This window comes from Phyllostomus discolor, chromosome 5, assembly GCF_004126475.2.
Source record: "Phyllostomus discolor isolate MPI-MPIP mPhyDis1 chromosome 5, mPhyDis1.pri.v3, whole genome shotgun sequence".
NCBI classification, from domain to species: domain Eukaryota; kingdom Metazoa; phylum Chordata; class Mammalia; order Chiroptera; family Phyllostomidae; genus Phyllostomus; species Phyllostomus discolor.
In genome coordinates this window covers 125,005,288-125,026,752 of record NC_040907.2, presented here as the reverse complement: position 1 = coordinate 125,026,752, position 21,465 = coordinate 125,005,288, and the positions used below count along the sequence as shown (strand labels likewise).

Here is a 21,465-nt window from a genome sequence, read left to right as displayed (position 1 = left end):
AGACGCAGACATTCCCACCGGCAGGGCCAGGTTACGCGCCCTCCGGCCCAGTAGCAGGGAGAGGACTGAAACGACCTCTCCAGGTCACCCCACCCTCCCCCCACTGCAGGCTCAGCCTCTCACCGAGGCTTCCCGTAAACCAGGTGGAAAGTGAGTCACACCCCAGAGGTGGAGAGTAGGAGGGAGATGGGAAAAGTCAGGTGGAGGGACTTTTACCCAGAACTGAGTGAGGCAGAATCAGCTTTTCTTATCAGCCCCATCTCCACCTGCTGTTTCCCCGGCTGGAAACAATGAGCAGAGGCCTGCGGGGGTCACCGTCACACGCCAGGGGAGGTGGGGGGCAGGTGACTCAGCCTCCACCTGGTAAAACCCTGCCCAAGGCAGAGATGGGAAAGGAAGCCTGCGTCCTCAGGACTGCCCCGCCAGGTGAGAGCTGCACCTGCGGAGGTGGCTGAGTCGGGCAGGCCCCTTGGGTTTTTACACCTCGGGGCTGCTTGGAACAGCTCCAGAGCCCTGGTGACCGAGGGTAAAGCACAGTGACCTGGGTGCTCACGGGTGGCCTCACACGGTCGAGCTCATCTGCATGACTGTGCATTGCTTATTCACACTATCCACTCCCGTCAGAGCCTGCTTCAGGCCACACGGGGTGACTGATGTCAGCACAGCTTTGGTTGGCTCCCAGGGCCTCGAGCTGCCTAACCACAGCCCTCCTTGCGGCCCCCTCACTCCTCACCCTCCGAGAAGCAGGTGAGCAGCTCTCTCCACGGCCTGCTCCTGTCAGTGTCGGGACATGGTGGCTGCAAACATTTTAAAGCCACAAATCTTAAACAAAATGCTGTCCAGCACCTCAAGGCACTGTGTAAAACAGACCAAAGTTGGGCCACAGATCCATGCGGGGCTGCGATGCTCACAGCCGTGCCTGCTGGGCCAGCTCCTGTTGCTCCTCTCCCCAGGAACTCCAAGGACTGATGAACCCTCACACACTACTTAGTCTGTGCCAGGCACCTTTATAAGTACGTCATGTACTTGACCTCATTTAACCCTCATAACAGCCCTATGAAGTAAGCACTGTTATTGTACCCATTTCAGAGGTGAGGAAATTGAGGCAAAAAAGGGATCAGCCAATGTGTTCAGGGTCACAGAGCAGTAAAGGCAGAGCCGGTCTTCACACCAGGCAGTCGGCTCAGGTCTGTTTTCGTGACCACAGCCCCAGGCTGCCTTGCACAAGGCCCTTCAGAACTCTAGCCCCAAGAGCTATTTGTAAGGTGGGAATTTGGGAGCTGGCCCCTGGGGTGGGGGCTGGATGACCCTTGCAGCACACAACCCCCACACCCTGAGCCCTTTCTGAAGACAGTGTGGGGACTTCAGTTTTGCTCTGGGTTCATTTCCCGGCAGCTGCAGAGGTGGTCTGCAGGGACTGCCCATAGTCTCCAGTTCCCGCTGCACAGACCAGGGACAGCCCAGGTGGAAGGGCCAGAGAGCACAGAGTCAACGGTCCTTGCAGGGACCGAAGGTTCCCATGCACGTCCCTGGTGCGCATATTTTCTGTCCTGCCCCCGTTGGAGGGCACAGCACCGGACAGAAAGCAGGGCTAAGCCCAGTAGCGTGGCAGCCGAGCCCTCCTGTTCAGTAAGAATTTGGCAGGCCTGTGTGTTTCCTGTACATCTGTGTGTCTCAGCTTTGCAAACCACACACCATTTTGCCCCCTGTCTCTGCTGCTAAAAACAAGGCTGAAACCAACAGGAGGAGAGTGGCATGCAGCCAGCCTGCTGGAGGAGGGGCCACACCCTAGCCCTGTTTTTCCCCCTGAACCCTTGGACTTGGCTGTTTGGACGAGCCAACTCAGGAAGGAGAAGGCTCACCGTTTTTGAAAGATGGACAGTTAGTTTCTGTTTATGGAAAGTGAGTTCCCAAAATTCATCCGTGCAAATTCCCCCCAACACCCACCCCACCCAGGATCTCCCCAGCCAAATTCTTGGAGAAGCCAAAAGTAGGAGGTTCTGGCTTGCGAACAGCTGTGCTTCGGGGTAGGCCCTCCAGTTTGCATAGTGGGTTCTGGGTGTCTGGGTGTGAAAACAGAATGACACAGCAGGGCTCCAGGAACTCCTGGAGTGGAGGAGTGGAGAACCCTTGATCCCCATATGCCTCCCCTTCCCCTTCCTCTGCCACCCCACCCACCCCAGAGTTCTCTACCCATCAGGCCACCATTTCTGCTTATAACGAAGCCCCTTCACTTCTCTCCAGCTAATTCCCAGCTAAACCCAGAACAGAAGCCAGGGCTGACCCCAGCAGCTGCCATCAGTCAGGAACCAATATTCACGTTCTCAGACAGCCTGCGCCTCGACCCCGCCGTCAGTGCTGTGGCCACATGTGAAGTCTGCGTTGTGCATCACTGCCCAGCCCCGGCCCCACATGCTCCCTCTCCTTCTGCCAGCAAGTCCTCTGGCCCTGGCTCTGCCAGGCTGGAAGGAAGGTGTCCCTCCTGCCTGGGGCAGCTTACCCCCGACGCAATGTGAAGAGTAGCAGTATTGGTAGATTGGGAACCAGAAGATCCCACCCTCCCTTTCCAGCCCTCTCACTCACTGTGAGGCCTTGGGCAGGTCCCTCCCCACCTCTGGGCCTCTGTTTCCCATATGGGGGAAAAAGAGGCATGAGCCCTGGGCCTCCCTACAGCTCCTTGAGCAACAGTACTGATGATACGCAGCCAGCGGCTCTAACTCCCCTCCCCACCTCACCAGTTCCTCTGAACAAAGCCCAGGTCCTGCCGGTGGCTGGGCCACACCCGCCCGTGCCCAAGTATGGCAGGGGCGGGGCAGCGGCAAAAAGGAGGGAGTGCTGCTCACCTCTAGCCACAGACATCCCTCCTCAAACATCTTTAAAATGGTTTTATTTTTGTAATGCAAGATGTACATGGTCATTAAAGAGAAATTAGGAAGTGCAGATAAGCAGTGATGAAAATTATGCATAATTCCCCAATTCAGAAACAGCCACTGTCTCGGGCCGGCTCCCCAGAAGCAAATCCCGACACAAGGATTAGTATGAACGTGATTATAGGAAGTGTCCCAGGAAAAACTGGGAAGGCCCCTGGGACCAGCAAGGAAAGGCAGGCAGCAAAGTGGCACAAAAGGGACTTCGACTCAGCCCCACGGGGAGGTCTGGAGAGAGTCACCTCGGCTGCCCCAGTCGGGCCCAGGAAGCTGGGGAATCTCTACCACTCACCCATCCGTCCGTGGTGAGGGCGGCCCCCAGGGACTTAACGCCCAGGCCCTTCTGGCACCCTGGGCATGCGGGTCCCGGCAGCCTGGGTAGGTGCTGTGCTGGCAGTGAGAGTGCCGGGGCGGTGCCCTAGAATCCGCAGGGGTCTGGGCAGTGACAGCCTCCACTCCAGTCGTGATGAACGTTTTCATGTCAGTTCTCCCAGACACATTTTGGTGTTTGAATGGGGTCACTTTGAACCTTCTCAAGCACTTTGGCAGGGCCTCGCTCATTTCGTCTTCATAACGGCCCTAGGAGTGACATGGGGCGTGAATTATTATATCGATAATTGCTGTTTCATAACTGAGAAACTCGATGGCCCACAAGATTCACTAATTAGTCACAGGTTCCCACAGGGCTAGTAGCAGAGTCAAGAGCAAGGTAAGTTTCGTTCCTTAACAAATGACGTTTGAGCACCTGCCACGTGCTGCGTACTGTGCAAGGTGGGGGGACACGGTAAGCAGCCAGACAGCCCAGAGGCCCTCTCCTGGCAGCTCACCACAGGCGCAGGCCCAGGGCCCCAGCTCCGGGATTTCCTGGCCTCCCCCAGCTTGACCTCCCCCTCTGGGCTGGCTCCCACAGGTGATAGTGTACGTGGAAGACGTCAATGACGAGGCCCCGGTGTTCACGCAGCAGCAGTACAGCCGCCTGGCGCTCCGGGAGACTGCAGGCATTGGCACTTCCGTCATCGTCGTCAAAGCCACAGATCGAGACACTGGTGAGGCCAGCCGGGGACTCTCCTTCCCAGAGCGACCCTCCCCAGCTAAATTCCTCCTGCTCCTGGAGGGCTGGTCATCCCCAGGGCCCCTCAGGCTCCCCCTTCAGCTGCCCCCAGGCCAGGGAGCAACTCCTAGGATAGTCTCGGTGGCTTCTTCACCAGACGCCCAGGACCAGGAGGGCTGGAATCAGGGGGAGTTGTCTCAATCTCTACCTGGAGAGAGGAGAGGTCACAAGTTTGGGAAGTCCAGATTTGTTGTCACAGGACCTGGCAGCTCCCTGTTAGCCTTTGGTGAGGGACTGGGCCGAGCCGGGCTGGGCTGGGCTGGGAGAGGCAGAGGGCATGGCAGAAAGCTGGCCGAGACCTGCTCCCCCACCCGCCTCAGCCCTGGGCCTGGCACACACAGGCTTTCACAGGCACTGTGCCCTGTTCTGCAGAACAGTGGTCTGCCCTGAAGGGTACCTGGGTCTTGCCCAGAGCCCTGAGCCCCAGAAATAGCCACAGCGAGCAGTGCAAAATGAAGGAGAGGGTGGCCGGGTCACTGTGGCCCTCTTCATGAGGCCTGGCTGTGTGGGCCAGAGATACGACCAGAGAGGAGCTCTTTCCTGGGGGTCTGCTGCCCCCGCCCCCAGCGGCTCTCTGAGCTGCTCCCACTTTCCCAGTTCCTGTGCTTCCTTATCGTCAGCTGTGCCAGTGGCTCCCAGCCCAGCCCAGCCCAGCCCTGTGAGCATCTCTGCCAACCTGGGGCACAGGATGGGATGGAAAGAGAAATAGGTCCGAGCACTCTCAGGTGGGTTTCTTTCCCATCTGTACAGTTCAGGTCACATGCCCAGGGGTTCATGACCTTTTCTGGGCCAGGAATTCCTTTGAGAAACAAGTAAAAGCCATGGATCCCTCCTCAAAAAAATGCACATCAATTCAGAGTTTTGCAAAGCAATTTCAAGGAAGGCTGGGACTTCCTAGGTGGTTTGGTGACCATTCCCTTGTAAGCCTGTGAACTCGGGCTAAGGAATTCCACCTCTAGCTCCTGGCTGAAGGAAGCATTCTAAGACCCAGGCATGTGGGGTGAAGGAGTTGGGGAAATGGGAGGTGAGTCTGGCACTGGAAATCTGTGGCTGGAGGGACCAAATGAAGACTTGGTCACCTCTGAGGACACTGCCCTGGTTAGTCAAACACTTTTTAAATCAATGCCCTCACTACAAGAGATCCCTTTTGTCCCCACCCTCACTGTCCAAATACCCAAGGGAGGTGCTTGAGCTTAAATGTTGAAGCTCCGGGAGCAAAGCCACTCTGGCGTATCTTTCCTGCCCAGGCTGTTGAGTCCCCAGAGCAGGTCAACAGTGTGTGCTGGGCCTTGCCATCCACAGAGACCTTGACCCTGTCCTCTGTTGCATCCCTTAGGACGATTCAGGCCAGAGGTGGGGAGCAGTGCATGCTGGGTAGGCCAGCCACGGCCCCTCACCCTGTCCCTCAGGGACAGCATCGGGTGTGCTGTGGACACCTTGGGAAGCCACAGGGAAGCCCTACCCCCATCTGGGACTGCACAACCTCTTGTGTCCTCCTGCAGGGGACGGTGGCCTGGTAAATTACCGCATCCTGTCAGGCGCAGAGGGGAAGTTTGAGATTGACGAGAGCACGGGGCTTATCATCACTGTGGATTACCTGGACTACGAGACCAAGACCAGCTACCTGATGAATGTGTCCGCCACCGACCAGGCACCGCCCTTCAACCAGGGCTTCTGCAGCGTCTATATCACTCTGCTCAATGAGCTGGATGAGGACGTGCAGTTCTCCAACGCCTCCTACGAGGCGGCCATCTTGGAGAACCTGGCGCTGGGCACCGAGATTGTGCGGGTCCAGGCCTACTCCATCGACAACATCAACCAGATCACCTATCGCTTTGACACCCACACCAGTGCCCAGGCCAAAGCCCTCTTCAAGATAGACACCTACACGGTGAGGGAGGCTGCGGTGGGCACAGCAAGGGCTCTCCCTACAGGCAGGGAGCTTGACCCTTTTAAAGCTAACCAACACTTATGAAGCTTCTTCTATACATATGGCATTCTCCTCTTTGTCATTAAGTATCCTTGAGATAAACATCCCTGCAATATATCCCTTTTAATATTCAGGGGTAAGGTAAGGTTTATACCTAGGCAACCTGATGTCCTTCTTATTACTGGATAATGAAAGCTATTTGAGTCATTGTGTTTCCCTTTTTACCTTGGCTGTTAGGAAGCTCCAGTATAAAATTTTGTGTTTCATTGCAATAGCTAGTTTTAGCAAGGTGTGTGGTGCAATTCTCTGTTATCTATTGCCTGGCGCTTGCTCCTTTATCTTTGCTTGTTTTTTTGTAAGAACCCCTTCTCCAAAAATGGGCATGGTAATAATCACTACAATGTACCAGACCTTGGGAATACAAAGGTGAACAAGATCCTTCCCAGTCCCCAGAGAGTTCTCAGGCTAGAAGGAGAAGTAGGAATAATCAAGGGTACAAGTCAGAGCACCACAAGGGAAGAAGTGAAAAGAACTACAATAGTGGTGTAATGCAGCGTCTCTGGGGCCCAAAGGAGAGCGAGCATTCCTAGCCGGGGAAGCAGGAAGCCTCCACGAAGAGGTGGCATCTGAGTGAGACTGAGAGAGCAGCAGGATTCCAACCTACAGAGCTTCACGGAAAAGTCCTGTCAGGCAGAGGGAGGGCTGTGGAGGCAGGACAGTGGGACAGAATGTTCGGGGTTAGTGAAGAGTCTGGTTTGGCCAAAGCATGGGACTGCTTGGGGGTGGGACAGGCTCTGCCCGGTGGGTGCAATGTTGTCATTCACCCATCTGGACCCCTCCCTGCAGGGTGTGATCACAGTCAAGGGTCTGGTGGACCGGGAGAAAGCTGACTTCTACACCTTGACAGTTGTGGCGGATGACGGCGGCCCCAAAGCAGACTCCACTGTGGTGAGTGGGTCCCCGGGTGAGAGCCCCACAGATGCCGCCCATCACCACCCAAGGCACCTAAACCCCATCCCCACAATCACCCAATGTGCAAGCCAAGTAGCAGGCGAGGGTTTCGACAGCCATGGGGTGGTGTTGCAGCCGGTTGTGCCACGCCTTCTGGGGCAGCCTGGCCGGGATGAGACCTCAGACGGGGTGGGGGTGGGGCAGTGCTTCCTTGATAGTCCACTGCCAGAAACGGGAGGTGGACGAGCTGCAGACTACTAACCATCCGCATCTTTGCCTTTTCTCTTCCTTTTCTCTCGGCTGTACCTGCAGAAGGTGAGTAGCCTGTGGGCTGGGACTCTCCCCGGGACACTGGCTGTGGCCAGTGTTGGCTCGGGCCCTGCATAGTGCTGGGCCCTCCTGCCTCCCCCAAAGAGAAGACACGTGCAGTGGGTCCCCATTCAGACCCTTCACAACTGTCCCAATTCGTCCACTCCCTCACCTGAGTCCAGGCCTTTCTTGGGCACATACCCCACATCCAGCTCTGCCCTGTCTGCCCTCTGTGTCCTGCTGAGCCTCCATGGGACCCTGGGGTGGAGGGTGCTCTAACAAGGAGTAAGTGGGACACGCAATGAAAGGAACACTGAGGCCTCACCCCAGCCCTGCCCCTTATCAGCTGTGTGACACAGACAAGTTATTCAACCTCTCTGTGCTTCCTTTCCTTGGGTCTAAAATAAGGATCAGGCCAGCAGCCCTGCTTTCTTCAGAAGATGTGAGGAAGGCTGTAGAGGAGATGGTGGATAGGAAGCACTTTGTCGACTAGTCTGGAAGAGAGGTGTGATGGGAGTGGAATCTGTAAAGGGGCCCCTCCCTCTCTAGGGGCTCTCTCTGTGTTACACTACAGCGACTGTGCAAAGGCGCTCACAGTGCCAGAGCCTGGGGAGTGCTGGGCAAGGGTGGCCATGGTCGTGGTGTGAGTCATGGCCCTCCACTGCTGTAAGGAGAGGCAGGGGAGACCATGTGCTGGGGCACTTCAGGGAGGGCAACCCTGCAAGTCAGAGGTTCCTGGGAGGGTAGGAGGGACAGGCATGTGCCCTCAGGCTGGGGGTTGAAATGGAGGTGGTCCCAGGGGAGGGGTTCCATGAGGTGGCACCCTACGGTGAGAATGAGAACAGTCAGCCATCAGTTTGGCATGGGTACCAGCCAGTCCTGTCTGAGGCCAACTGCAGACCACACGAGGCTTCTAGCTCATTGCCAGCCTTGTTACGGCCACACTTACTCCTCACTGCATCTCTGTCACATCAGCCTAACGGGACAGGAGCCAACCAAGTATCCAGGCTAAGAGCCATATACAGCTGCTTTGGATCCTTCACCCTTGCAGGGGCCTGGCTCCAGGAGCCCTGGTTGTGGCTTGGCCTTACCCCAAAGCCCCCTCCATCCAGAGGACCAGCCTGGGGGTACGTGAGGCCACAAGCTGCACTGCACCGACACAGCTCCCCTCTGCCCTGCAAGGGTCCCAGAGGGCAGCCGGTGAGCAGGGCCCTCGGGTGGTCAGTGGGCAGGTGCCCTGTGTCCTGCAGCTCCTGGCCCTCCCAGCCATAGGAGCTAGGACTCAGAAAAACCTTTCTGAGGTTGCACGGGGCCAGTTCTCCCTCACCCTTGCCATCGTGAGAAGTCCAGGGGCTGAGGACAGGCAGAGACTGAGGAGCAGCTGGGATGCTCCCCTCAAGGCTGCTGCAGCCCCTTCCTGGACCAGACTGCCTGCCTACTTCCTCTGTATGGGCTGGCAAGGGCATTTCAGACACACGTTCCCGTGCAGGCCCCTGTATTTCCACAGCCACTTCACCCTCTTCCAGGCAGAACTCCCACCCCCTCCCTGGCTGCTTCTCAGAGGTTCCCGGGGCCCCTCCCCCAGATACTTCAGCCCTGTTAGCCCCAAGCTTGTTTGAGGTGCTAGGGCGGAGACAGGCTAAGGGGCCTTTTAGTGGTGCTACCATTTCCTCTGTGAGACCGGAACCCCAAACCACAGCTTACCTACACCTGACTCTTCCCTGGTCCCAGTAGCCCCCGTGGGCCCCAAGAGGGGTGGGGAGGCATTAGGAAGGCAGACTGGGGGCAGGGGCTCAGCTGTAAGAGTTCTTGAGTGCCATGCCCTCAAGCCTCCACAGGTAGGGTAGGGAGATTTGGACCAGGGGGCCCTGGGTGGGGACACAGACCCATGCCTAACTCCCACAGACCTCCACGCCTGCCCTTCCTCCTCATCTACCGAGAACCTCACTAACACCATGGCCATCAGAGCAGTGATCAGAGAGGGGGCACTCACTGCAGGCCAGGCTCTGGGCTGGGCTCAGGGCACAGCAGGAAACCAACATCCAACACAGCCCCTGCCTTCAGAAGCATAAGGTATCATGGGAGGGAATTATCACACCAAGAAATGCTGGCCACGAGAGAGCCGATAACACGATGTTCAAGAAACCCAGGAGGGATTCCCTGAGGAAGTACCTCACGCAGAGATCCCTAGAAAGCATAAGAGTTTACACAGCCAAGAAATAAGAGCATTTCAGGCTCAGGAAGCAGCCTGTGCAAAGGCCCTGTAGTGAGGGGAAGCACGGGTAGCGACAGGGTCTCAGTCCAAGTGGAAGAGTTTAGGAAGTATCAGCGCACAGGGGCCTGGCTTATTTCACTCTGAGAACAGTGCGGTGGGCGTTATTATGTCCACTTCACAGGTGAGCACATGGGGGCTCCAGGACTTCATGGAGCTCCCTGAGCAAAATCTATGGTGGATGGGCAGAGTCCGGGTGCCCGAGGTCATGCCTGCTTGCCGGGCAGGAAGCCGGGCAGGGGCCACCCCTTAACTTTTTGCTTGCTCATGTATTCCACCCCCGCCCCAGCATCCTGGTGCTGTAGGTGTTCTCATTCCTATTTTCAGCTGACAAAATGGAAAATCAGAGAGGTTGAATAACTTTTTCCAAAATGACACAGCTCGTGAGCAGTGGGGTCGGTCCTGCTGCAAAGCCTGGGCTCGTGGCCTTGTGGTTTTAAAAGCCACTTAAAGATAGAGGAGAGTGGCTAGGACCGAGAAGAAGAGGGAAAACCTGGTTGGGAGGGAGATGAGATGAATCTCCTGGGCAGAACGTGAAGTTCTGCGGGCTCCCTGCGGGGTCCCGAGGGAGGCAAGCAGGCCTGTGAGCCCCAGAGCCCCAGGTCCAAGGAGGAAGGTGTGGTCTGGCCCGGGGAGCAGCCCTGGCTGGGATTCCTAAAATCGGAGCCTCCTCCGGCCCTACTTCATCCCTCCCATCAGAGAACCCAAGGGGCACCTGCGGCTCAGGCCTCTGCGAGCTGGAGGCGGCGCCCACACTGGAGCCTGAGCGGTAGACACTAAACAATGTGCTTTTTGCGTGCACCGTGCTTACTCCTGCTTTTTATCTGGTGGGTAGAAATTCCTCCCTCTTCCCCAGCCATCCCCTCTCCACGGGGACCCCTGAGCCACCTGCAGCCCCCCTCCTCCGGAGCCCTGTTTCCAGGTGTGCTAATGAAGGGGCCTGCGGGCGGTATCTGGCTGTTAGATGTGTTGGAGACAGCCTGCACATATTTTTCCTTTAATTCGTATCAATTCCCACCTAATTCCATTTTTAAAAAATCTTTATTTCTAGCTCCTCTCAAAACACAGGAAACCGGGCCAGTGCCAGTGTGGCGCTCCCCCATGGGTGTGGAGCTGAGTAGCCTCCCTCCCCTTTAGGCAGGGCCTCCGCCTCCCAGTTCTCCCAGGCCCCCCCTCAGAGGCCCTGGGGCCCCTTCCCTGCTGACACGGCCCAGCATTGGAGTCGCTGCCACCCTCCCCCACCAGGCTCCGGGAGGAAACACACTCTGGGCCTCCGAGTAACGTCTGGATTCGCCCACGCGGCTCTGCGGGCCAGCTGGTGTCCCAGAACCAACTGGGAGCTGGGTCCACAGTGGGCCCATGGTGGGGCGCTGCTGTGTGGGGCAGGGAAGGGGACAAGGAACAGGTCTCGAGTACCATCCATCCACCAGGTCTACATCACTGTGCTGGACGAGAACGACAACAGTCCCCGGTTTGACTTCACCTCGGACTCGGCCGTCAGCGTGCCTGAGGACTGCCCCGTGGGCCAGCGTGTGGCCACTGTCAAGGCCCACGACCCTGATGCCGGCAGCAATGGGCAGGTAGGCATCGATCTGCTCTCTCAGTAGGGGACTCCCGCAGGCCCTCAGTGGGAGGGGGCCATCTGAGCTACCCACCCCCCACACACTGCTGAGAAGGAGGGGGGGTCATCCAGGCTCTGCCCAGTCCTAGGCAGGACCACCTCCCCCTCATCCCAGCCTGTGGTCAGGGCAGGGAGGCAGAGCTGTGCAGGCGGCTGGCCCTGCCTGGTGACAGGCCACAGCTAAGCCCCCAGGGCAAGCTGCAAGCAGCAGGGCTTCAGATTCCCTTCATCACCCTTGTCCACAAACCACAGAGCGCCCTGCCCTTGGGTGCCCGCCGTGGGGCCACCCCTCCTGGGCCCCAGGTCTGAAAAAGGACACACTCCCGTCCCTCCTGCCTCTCAGGCCCCACCCCACAGCAGGAAGTGCTCCCCATGCGCCAGGTTTGGACACCCCTAGAACATGAGGAAGCATGATAAAGCATGTCCATCTTCACGCTGCCTTGAGCTGTCTTATGAATTGGGTGGGGTGGCACCATTTTAAAATACTAGCACACCGCTGAGGAACTGGGAGAGATTGGTTTGCGATCAGAAGCATGCAAATTCAAACCCTCATTCTCTTGGGCACTTGCAAACCATAACTGGTTGTTTCACGGTTCCGAGCCTCCTGTCTGTGGACTGACAAGGACAGCTCCGGTGGACAGAGTCATGTCACACCAGGCCCGGGCCTGCTCCAGGCAGGGGCTCCAGCAGTGCCGGTGCTTCCCGGTCCCTGCCCTGGGCAACTTCAGTGCCGTGGGACTCACCGCTGCCTCCTGGGCCCTAGGCCAGTGTGCTGACGGCCCCGCCCAGGAATGCCACATGCCCTGCAGTGGGCTTGCCACCCCCCGTATTGAGAGATATCACTCTTCTACAAAGCACACCCTCATCTCAAATGCCCTTGCTGAGCAGAGGGCCCAGCTGCTCAGGGGAATGCCCTTTGACCTGACCTGGACACCTGCCTTCCCTGCTTCCTCGCCACTCACAAACTCTCCTCCCTCACAGGTGGTTTTCTCCCTAGCCTCGGGCAATATCGCCGGGGCCTTTGAGATTGTCACCACCAATGACTCCATTGGCGAAGTGTTTGTGGCCAGGCCCCTGGACAGAGAAGAGCTGGACCACTATATCCTCAAGGTGGGGGCTGGCCCTCCGGGGTCACTGTTGACCGTCCAGGAGAACGCTCGACCCATCAGTATGTCCTGGTAGTCAGCTTCCCTGCTGTCACCAAGTACTGTGGGGCAGGCAGCACCTCAGGGCCAAGAGCATGAGTGAGGCCAGCCTGGGAGCGGTGTCCTGGGAGTGGCTCCGGAGCCAGAGCAGGAGCAGCAGAGGCCCCGTCCCTGCCGTGAGAGCCAGGAGACAGAGCAGGCAGGCCCCGACTCTTCCACAAACGTTGTGTGAAACTTACATATGTTGTTTACTCTCTCTGGGCCTCAGTTTCCCCTCTTGTGCAGTGGGCAGAGAAACCCCTGCCTGGCCCGCCTCCGCTGAGGTGAGGCATCACGAAGGCCACCACTGTTGCCGAATGGCTGTGGCCGCCGTGTTTCCTGTGGGTCTCTGGGGACCCCAGGGCTCTGCCTCTGCAGAGCCTGAGTCCCTGGAGCCCTTCTGCTGCCCTGCAGGCCCCCCGGAAGCACCAGGGCCCCCAGGGACAGGCTCAGTCCGAGGTCAGGGCTGCTTGAAACTCATCTGAGGCTCTGTCTCTGTTTGCCAGAGTTCACATCCAAGTGCATGGAACAGGGGCCTTTGAAGCTAAAAGCAGGAGCTCTGGGTCTAGTTGCACAGGCAGGCACAGCCCAGAATACAGTCAGGGGTAGGATTGGGGGGTGAAGACTGGGCATACCCGTGTCAGACTGTGAATGAGGGTCCCAGATCAGACAAGAACTGGGCAAGAATTGTTTACAGCATGGGGCAGGAGGTAAAAGCCTTAGAAAGAGCCCAGAGTTGGCAGGCCCCCAGGGGGCAGGGATGGGCCGGCGAGTCTGTCTGACCCCCCAGCCCTCCCCACTGAGCAGATAGTGCTTTTGAGGTCCATTTTCCTGATCCTGAGAGCAGATAGTGCTTTTGAGGTCCATTTTCCTGATCCTGACCCCTCCATTTAGCCCTGACTCCAGTCACCCCCTTCCTCCTAGGTTGTGGCATCTGACCGTGGCACCCCTCCACGGAAGAAGGACCACATCCTGCAGGTGACCATCCTGGACGTCAATGACAACCCCCCAGTGATCGAGAGCCCCTTTGGATACAACGTCAGCGTGAACGAGGTGAGGGCACCTCTGCACCTGTACAGACAGGCCTCCAGGGCGGACAGTGGGCACGAGTCCACCAGCAAGCAGCTGTTTAAATGTCTGCCGACCCACTTGTCTCTCAGATCTCGGGGAAGGGGGCAGTGGCTCATTCATCATTCTAGTCCTAACACCTGGGCTGGGTTCGGGAGTGCAGTGTCTCTTTGTGGTAGGTGTGAGGAGGGGAGAGGGAAAGAAGCAAGTGGCCTTCCACACCAGCAGGAAACTAAGGTTTACCCTGGGAAAGCTGCTTTTTAATAAACCAGCTCATTGATGGTTAGGCCCTAAAATTGAGCCCATCCAGGAGAACCTCTGCCCGGCGGTGCTGGGCACCCTGCCAGGTTGGGTGTCCGTGAAGGCAGGACAGCAGAAGGGTGAGAGGCCAGCTCTCGGGCCAGCCTCCCACAAGCCGGACCCGGGCTCTGCCGCCAACTGGCTGTGTGACTTGCACACATTTCTTACCTGCCCCTCGGTTTTCTCATCTGTAAGTGGGGATGACACCAGGACTTCACGTGTGGGGTTGTGGAGGGAAGTTGATGAGTTAACACAGCCACAGCATGTAGCGGTGCCCACAGAAAGCTTGCCATCGTTGTCTTCACCCTCTTCCTCCTGGCTCCAGCATAGACAGCAGGGCTTCCTGGAGGTCTGGGTGAGGCCCGCGGGCTCCCAGGAGCAGGTGCTAGGCTTTGCTCCCCGTTGACTCCAGAATGACCACTCTCCCGCTCTCCTCCCAGAACGTGGGCGGGGGTACTGCTGTGGTCCAAGTGAGAGCTACCGATCGTGACATCGGGATCAACAGCGTTTTGTCCTACTACATCACTGAGGGCAACGAGGACATGACGTTCCGCATGGACCGAATCAGTGGCGAGATCTCCACACGGCCTGCCCCACCCGACCGCGAGCACCAGAGCTTCTACCACCTGGTGGTCACTGTGGAGGACGAGGGCACCCCCACGCTGTCTGTGAGTGATAGGGGGTGGCCTCGGGGCAGGGATATGGGAGAGGGGCAACTGTACCCTCTGTGTGGGGGTGACAAGACAGGAGGGAATGGGACACCGTGCAGTGGGGAACCCTTGACAGATCCTTCATTGTGCCTTTAATCCTTCGGCTTATGAGTATTTATAGAGAAACCTGCAAAAGCTAGGGTCTCTATTTAGTCTTTGCTCACACAGCTCTGTGGGATGGTTACAGACTGAGCCTGTACCTCGGGGCCTGGCCAGCCCCCACTCCACTTGCCACGCCGTGTGCCCGAGCGGCCACACTAACTCATATGGGGGTGCCATGTGCCAATCAGGAAAAGGTGCCCTCTGGCCTCTTTCCCTATGTCATGTCCGTGTGATACATCATCATTGTCACAACATGTCAGGGTTGGAAGGGGCTAATCCATAGTCTGCTTTAACGCTTGAATGGGTAGGGCCACTGCCCCAGGCAATGTGCAAGGTTTGCACGGTTTGTAATGTTAGAGAAGGAGGCTGGGGCCTGGGTGGTGGATGATGAGACAGTCTAGGGCCCAGGGCTGGGATTGGAGCAGTTTGCAGATTGAGCAGAAAATTGTGAGCACTGGGAGCTGGCTGCATGATCACAAGCAAGTCAGAACCTCTCAGAATATTGGCTTTGTCATCTGCAAAAGGGAGATGATATCTCTTTCATAGGTGGTGTTTGGGGAATTGAATTAGCTCATGTCTGTGGAAGTGCTTGGTAAACCACGAGGAGGAGGAGAATTCTATCAACTAACTATCACCACAATAATGCTTGCTGCCTTACAAACCAAACCAAACCAAGAAGCATAAAACAACCATTGATTTCACTCCAGTTCTGCAGGCTGGCTTAGCGGGGTGATTCTTCTGCTCTCAGCTGTGCTCCTGCACGTGTGGCAGGGCAGCTAACTGGGTATAGCTTGGATGGTTATGTCTCTGGGGCTCAGTTGCCCATCAGCTGTGGTGACAAGGCAATTGAGCTCTCTCTCCTCTTCCAGGAGGGTAGCCCCTGCTTGTTCACATGGAGCTAGAAAGGGCCCAGGAGAGACAGCAGAACATGCAAAGGCTTTTGAGGCCCAGGCTTGGAACTGGAGTGAGGTTACTTCTGCCACATTCTGTTGGCCGAAGCAAGAAGAAAGGCCAGCCCAGAATCAAGATGAGGAGAAATGGACTCTCTTTTGAAGGAATGGACTGTAAAGTCAGGTTGCAAAGAGTGTAATTATGGGGGCATTCTTGAAATCTGTCCACCCTAGGGGCCCTGATTGTCAACGAGGCCTCTGTTAGATCCTTCCCCTTCAATGTCGGCACTGTGGACTATGGGGTCAGAGCAGGTCCTGGCTGGGTTCTTTATCCGAAGTGTCTCTGAGCAGGATGGTGGAATTGGGCCAATCCTAGGAAACCACATTCTGAGGATCCCAAGAAATGGAACAGTCTCTGGGTACCCTGTGGGCATCCTTAGCCCATGGCTGCCCAATGTCACCACTAATCACTTCAGCCATTCACACCCAGTGGGCCAAAGAGAGGCACATTTGCAGGACACATATCACCAGCCAAGGTGGGAACAGGAAAGAGTACAATTTGGACAGAACACCTCTCTAACTGCACTTTGCTTCAGGGCGAATCATTGTGGTCACTCTCCAATAGCATTTAGAGATGTGTTTGGCTTCAAGTAACAGTAACTTAACTGTGGAGTCATAACTAAATCAGAATGTATGTTTCTCACATAACAAATTCTGGAGAGAATTACAAAGGTTGATTTTGTACTCAGTGATGTCAGAGCTAAGGCTTCTTGGTCTTTCCCTCATGGTTGCAAGATGGCTGCTACAGCTCCAGCCATCATGTCAGCATGAAGTCGGGAAATGATAAAAAGATGAAGAGCTATGCAAGCCATTCTGCCCCTTTATCAGGAAAGCAAAAGGTTTTCCAGAACTACTCTCTAGAGTTCTGCTTGTGTTTCATTAGCCAGAAGAGGTTCCTATAGGCACTGTTGCTATAAGACAGGTTGAGAAAAATGAGAGACAGGAATATCAGAATCGGCCATTATTACTTGGGGGTCAGATATATCATGAACTCAAGCAAGAGCAGAGCTCTGTTAGTGAAGAGGAGGGGGGAAATAGATTTGGGGTGGCCAGCTGATAGCATTTGCCGTACTGCTCTCCCTCACCCCGACCTCGGCCAGTGAACACACCACATTCACCTCAACTTTCCACCCTCCCCCATGCCCCACATTCCTAGAATTTTCCAGGGTGGCAGTCCATGAGAGCCATGACATTATAAAACCCTGAGTTTTAGAGGTAACGTCTGGCTTCCTTTGGGTCCCCAGAAGAAATGGGCATTGGAGAACTAGGAAATCATCCCAGCCACATTTAAGCACCCAGAATGGGTGGGCTGCTACCCATGAAGTCCCTACAGACCTTGGGACTGGTCCCCACAGCCAGGAAGAGTTTCCATCTTTTGACCAGGCCCTCTGTTGAGACCCAGCCCGGCCCTGGGGAGACCCGAGAGCGCTGCCTTTGCACACCCAGCCCCTGACACTCCGGCCCTCTGTGGGGCAGGGCTCAGCCCCTGCCAGCTCCCTGGTGGAATGTGGGAAGTTGGGTGGTAAGAAGTGCAGCTTCCCTTTCTCTGCCTTCTTCATCCTTGGTCACCAGCACTGGGCCCAGAAAACACCTTCAGGGTGAGCGGGACCAGGGATGGGGCTCCCTGAGGCCATCGGGGGCAATACACAGGGTCAGGGAGCAGCAGGTTTACAGCTGTGAGCACACCAGAGCCCAGGCAGCATCAGAGTTAACACAGTAATGAATAAATAATAAATACAAGAGTGATTCTGTGTTTCACGTACTCACCACTACTTTTGTCGAACCCTGTATACGCAGCTCCTGGGCCAGGATACCACAACACAGACGAACAACGTCTGGGAAAGGTTTATAGGAGAAAAACTTTTCACCAGAAAGAATCTATGCTTTCATTTCTTTCTGCTCTGTACCTTCAGGTTGGAAAAGTTCTCTTTTATTTGATCTTTGTAGGGGACACCAATGAAGAATGGTAGTGACCATCCCAGGAGCATAGTTCATTTATTTATAGTTCGTTCATTCATTCGTTTGCTTGTGTGTTTATTCACTCACTCAGCTGATGTTCCCTGAATGCCTGCAGTGGGCCAGGCACTAGAGATGAAGAAATGAAGGCAACCTGGTCCCTGCACAATGAAACACAGCCGAGTAAGGGAGGCAATAGGACATCCATGTGCGGGGGCCAAGGCACAGATGGGGCAGTAGGGAGCACTTTCAGGGTTTGGGGAAGGCTTCCTGGAGCAAGTGACACCTGCACTGTCTTGTCAATCAGTCATAGTTAGCACAGCAAAGAGGAAAAGCATGTTCTGGCCCCAGGGATCAGCCCAAAGGCCTAAGAGTAAGTGATAACCAGGGGTGGACTTGGGGAGCCGCAGGCAGTTGGGCCCAGGGCAGCACTCAGAGCCAAGAGCAGGGCTCTGCCTCTATATAGCCTCCCTGCGGCATTCTGTCTGGGGTATACTCCAAGGGCTGGTCCCACTCATTTCTCCAGCGCCCCCTCCACGCTCTGCTGGCCCCACTAACGCAGGGTGAGGATGGGGCAGAGCTGGCAAGCTGGGGCCCTATAGCCAGTGCCCAGTCAGGACTGGCATTTGACTCCATAGCACATGCTTGAAGATTTTCCTCCATTGACCAGACTCTAACCTCTGGATAGCAAACCACCGCCCCCACCAGGGCCATGAATTCCAGGGTGGGGAGGGGGCTCTTTTCCAGTATTGGGCAGATGCACTGGATGGGTTTTTTGAGGCAGTAGATCGACCCAAACCCTCCAGACCAACCAGAGCCCAGGCAGCATCAGCCCAGCTATCCTGAGGTTCCAGAAAAGGTCCCCATGGTCTAATGGGAGTGAGGAGGGTGGGGGCGACCCTGCATGTATCTGTCCAGAGACACCCAGCAGACCCACACACCATCCTCCTGTTTCCACCAGCAATTATCCGCCTGGCTCAAGCCAGCTCTCATTGGCATGGGACCATCCTTCCTGTAGGACAAGGGCAAGTAAGAGCAATTCATTCATTCATTCATTCATTCATTCAACACCATATACATGCCAGGCCTGTGCTAGATGCTAAGAAGTCAGAGATGAGTTGGGCACAGTTCTACCCTCAAGGAGCCCACAGTCTAGTGGGGGGTGGACATTAACAGAGTTGACAATCTGTGATGTGACACAGTGCTGGGAGCTCACAGTCAGGAGCCAGGGGAGGTTTTCTGAACAAGGCATCATCTGTATGCATGTCTTAGAGGATGGAACTCCCTAGGCAGGAGGCGCTGGATTCAGCCACCAAAGGCTTCCCCAAATCCAAGAGAAACCCTGTATCTGAGCCCTCACATTTTCCTGTTCTCCCTGGGCCCTCCACCCCGCAGCTTCCTGAAAGCCAGACGTTCCTGTGAACAGCCTAGACCGCCCCCACCCAGCTCTCAGCCCTGTATCACCCAGAGCAAGGGGCATCTGGGCCAGCCCAGGCCTGTCACACAATGGCATGCCACCCAGCCGGGGGAGGTCACTGTTCAGCCTCAGTGCTCGGGCTAGCTGCAGGCCACAGGCAGGGAGGCCAGCCTTGGGGGAGAGGTCCAAGTGGCTGTCAGGGAGGCCCCTGCAAAAGGAAGGGCCGGGCCCAGGGAGGAAGGACGGAAGGCAACTGGGAGGTCACAAGCTGAGCCCCAGCCACAGAGGTACCTTGGCAGGGGGACAGGGAGAGGGGGGGCCTGGCTGGGCCTTTCTGCCACACAGATCACAGCCAGCCAGTTAGATAGTCCCAGAGACAATTCCAGTCCTAGTGTTGTACACTGGTGGGGACCTGCAGAAGTCACCTATCCAAGCAGGACAGAAAATCTACCTACTTCTGGTTCAGGAATCACCAGCAATAGCCCCATGAGAGCTGGGGACACTGCCCTTGGCAGCTCACCTCATATATTTAGGCTGAGGGCTCTCCTGTTTATTAATCTTGGACCCTGCTACTGTTTGGGAAGCCTGCTTCCCCTGGCTCAAGCTCAGGAAGCCCAGCCTGGGCCCTTCCCTGAGCTGGACACTCAGTAAGCAGGCCTCTGGCCCACTATGATTTATTTATTTATTTAGACTTTATTTATTTTTCTTTAGAGAGAGGGGAAAGGAGGGAGATAGAGGGAGAAAAACAATGATGTGTGAGAGATACATGGATCGATTGCCTCTCACACACCCCCAGCTGGGGACCTGGCCCACAGTCCACACATGTGCCCTGACTGGGAATTAAACCAGCAACATTTTGGTTCACAGGCTGGCACTCAATCCACTGAGCCACACCAGCCAGGACCATTATGATTAATTTCAGACCCTTCCTTAGCCCTGCTCCTTGAGGGATGTTCTGCAGCCTCTCCATTGCTGCACATGCAACTGGCTCAGTTCCTCTGAGAGACACAGGGCCCTGCAGGTAGCTGGGTGTTTCTCCCTCCCCACCCCCTGCTGCAAGCAAGTAGAGTGCAGAGGTCACTACACCTACCAGGAGCCCTACAGCTTCAGGGCTGCCAGGCAGAAAGGGGAGTGGCAAGAAATAACATGGAAGGTGTGGAGCCATGGGTATGTGGGCACAGGCCCCGCTCCCAGGGCCCTGGTATGTGCTGTAAGCAGGTCCCAGGCCTGCCCTGTAATACCATTCAGTTCAGTGAAGAGGAAGGAGCACTCGCCTGGGAAGCGGAACACCCGGGCTTTAGCCCCAGTTCCTCATTCACATGTGACAAGACACAAACCTTTTGAAACCTCAGTTTTCTGATGCATTAAATGGAGAGAGTAAAGCCTCTCAAGGATTTCTGGTGGGCAAGGGGGAAATCAAAGAAGTAATAACACCTGTGAACGTGCTTTGAGAAAGCAGAGTATAAAAACAAAGGGCAAAGATAGGGCACACACACTGCCACTTCTCTACCCTGTGCCCAAGGCAGACACTGCTAACCAGTGTCAGCGCTTTCTCGTTAGGCTATATTGATACTCCAAAAGCCCTCTCAACATATATTCGAGGATGCCATGCCAACAGATCAGAACCGCAAAACAAAGTGAGACCTCTGCCCCCAGCCTGCACAAGCTCAGGGAAGGAGTGCGGTGGAGGAGATTCCTGCAGGCCCGGACAGAGTGCCTGAGCTGGAGCTGCTGGAAAGTCAGAGGTCCCTGCCAATTGTGAGCGGCCTAGAGAACAGAACTCTGACATCCGGGTTCAGCACGTCACCCAGGGCTACGTGCGCTTCAGTTCTCAGCTCTACAACCGAGTTGAAAGTGCAGGCTGTTATTGGATGGCCACCCTCCTGGAACTCACACCTTCACCCTAACCCTAACCCCAGGCATCCATGCAGGACAGAAAGGTGACGATGCAAAGCGGGTACAGCAAAGGGGCTAGACAGTTCATGCTCTCTGTGGGCTGGGACAGACGCTCAGCTGGGCTGCGAGTGTCTGCTCCTCCAGAGGACTTTGCACTCAGCATTTTGGCTGGCAACCCCAGTTCCTCTTTCTGACCGTTACTGTTCCCTTTTGGTTCCCTGAGCAAATTGTAGCCCGGCCTCAGCAATTCAGCCCAGCCCTGCAGTGCTCGGGCTGATACCCAGCAAGGCTTCCTCCAGAAGGCAGGGCTACAGTGCCCACACTGGGATGGAGGGTGACAGGACCTCCGCGGCCACCAGCCCCATTGCATCCTCCGGAGCCCCGCCACTGCAGGCTGCTCCCTAAAGGAGGCAGTGCCTGTCTGCCCCAGGAGTGAGAGCAACCCCAGAGCCAGTCTTTTGAGAAGCAGGCCCTGCAGTTCTGCACGTGTACCCCAGTGTCTGTCACCACAGACCCCCTAGCTCAGCCAGCCTGACCCAAAAGCAGCATGGCCAGTGGCCTCTGGGACATACTTTCAAAGAGTATCAATCCCATTCCCTTGGGGAGAATAGAGGCAGAAGGTCTTCATTAAATGTGAACATTGGGAGATGAGCTACAGGCCCCGCAATTCCTGATACAGCTCTTAACAAGGACTTACTGCCTAAAAGCACAGGTTCCCTTCCAGGGTCTCAGACGGTGCCATGACCCAGAGGCCTCCTGTC

General features: G+C 56.1%; 1 protein-coding gene across 4 annotated transcripts in view; it reads left to right on the top strand.

Annotated features, from left to right (window-relative positions):
• The window catches only part of CDH23 (cadherin related 23), a 410,614-nt gene that overhangs the window by 325,915 nt on the left and 63,234 nt on the right, over positions 1 to 21,465 (top strand). For 3 of the 4 annotated variants that reach the window (XM_028511340.2, XM_036026831.1, XM_028511341.2), the window contains 8 exons: positions 3,838 to 3,973; positions 5,541 to 5,929; positions 6,815 to 6,916; positions 7,232 to 7,234; positions 10,931 to 11,080; positions 12,103 to 12,231; positions 13,230 to 13,358; positions 14,114 to 14,341. In XM_028511340.2, the coding sequence (XP_028367141.1) occupies positions 3,838 to 3,973; positions 5,541 to 5,929; positions 6,815 to 6,916; positions 7,232 to 7,234; positions 10,931 to 11,080; positions 12,103 to 12,231; positions 13,230 to 13,358; positions 14,114 to 14,341 (1,266 nt within the window). Of the gene's footprint in view, positions 1 to 3,837; positions 3,974 to 5,540; positions 5,930 to 6,814; positions 6,917 to 7,231; positions 7,235 to 10,930; positions 11,081 to 12,102; positions 12,232 to 13,229; positions 13,359 to 14,113; positions 14,342 to 15,354; positions 17,146 to 21,465 lie in introns of those variants that run through there. The other variant, XM_036026832.1, reaches the window with a different exon arrangement.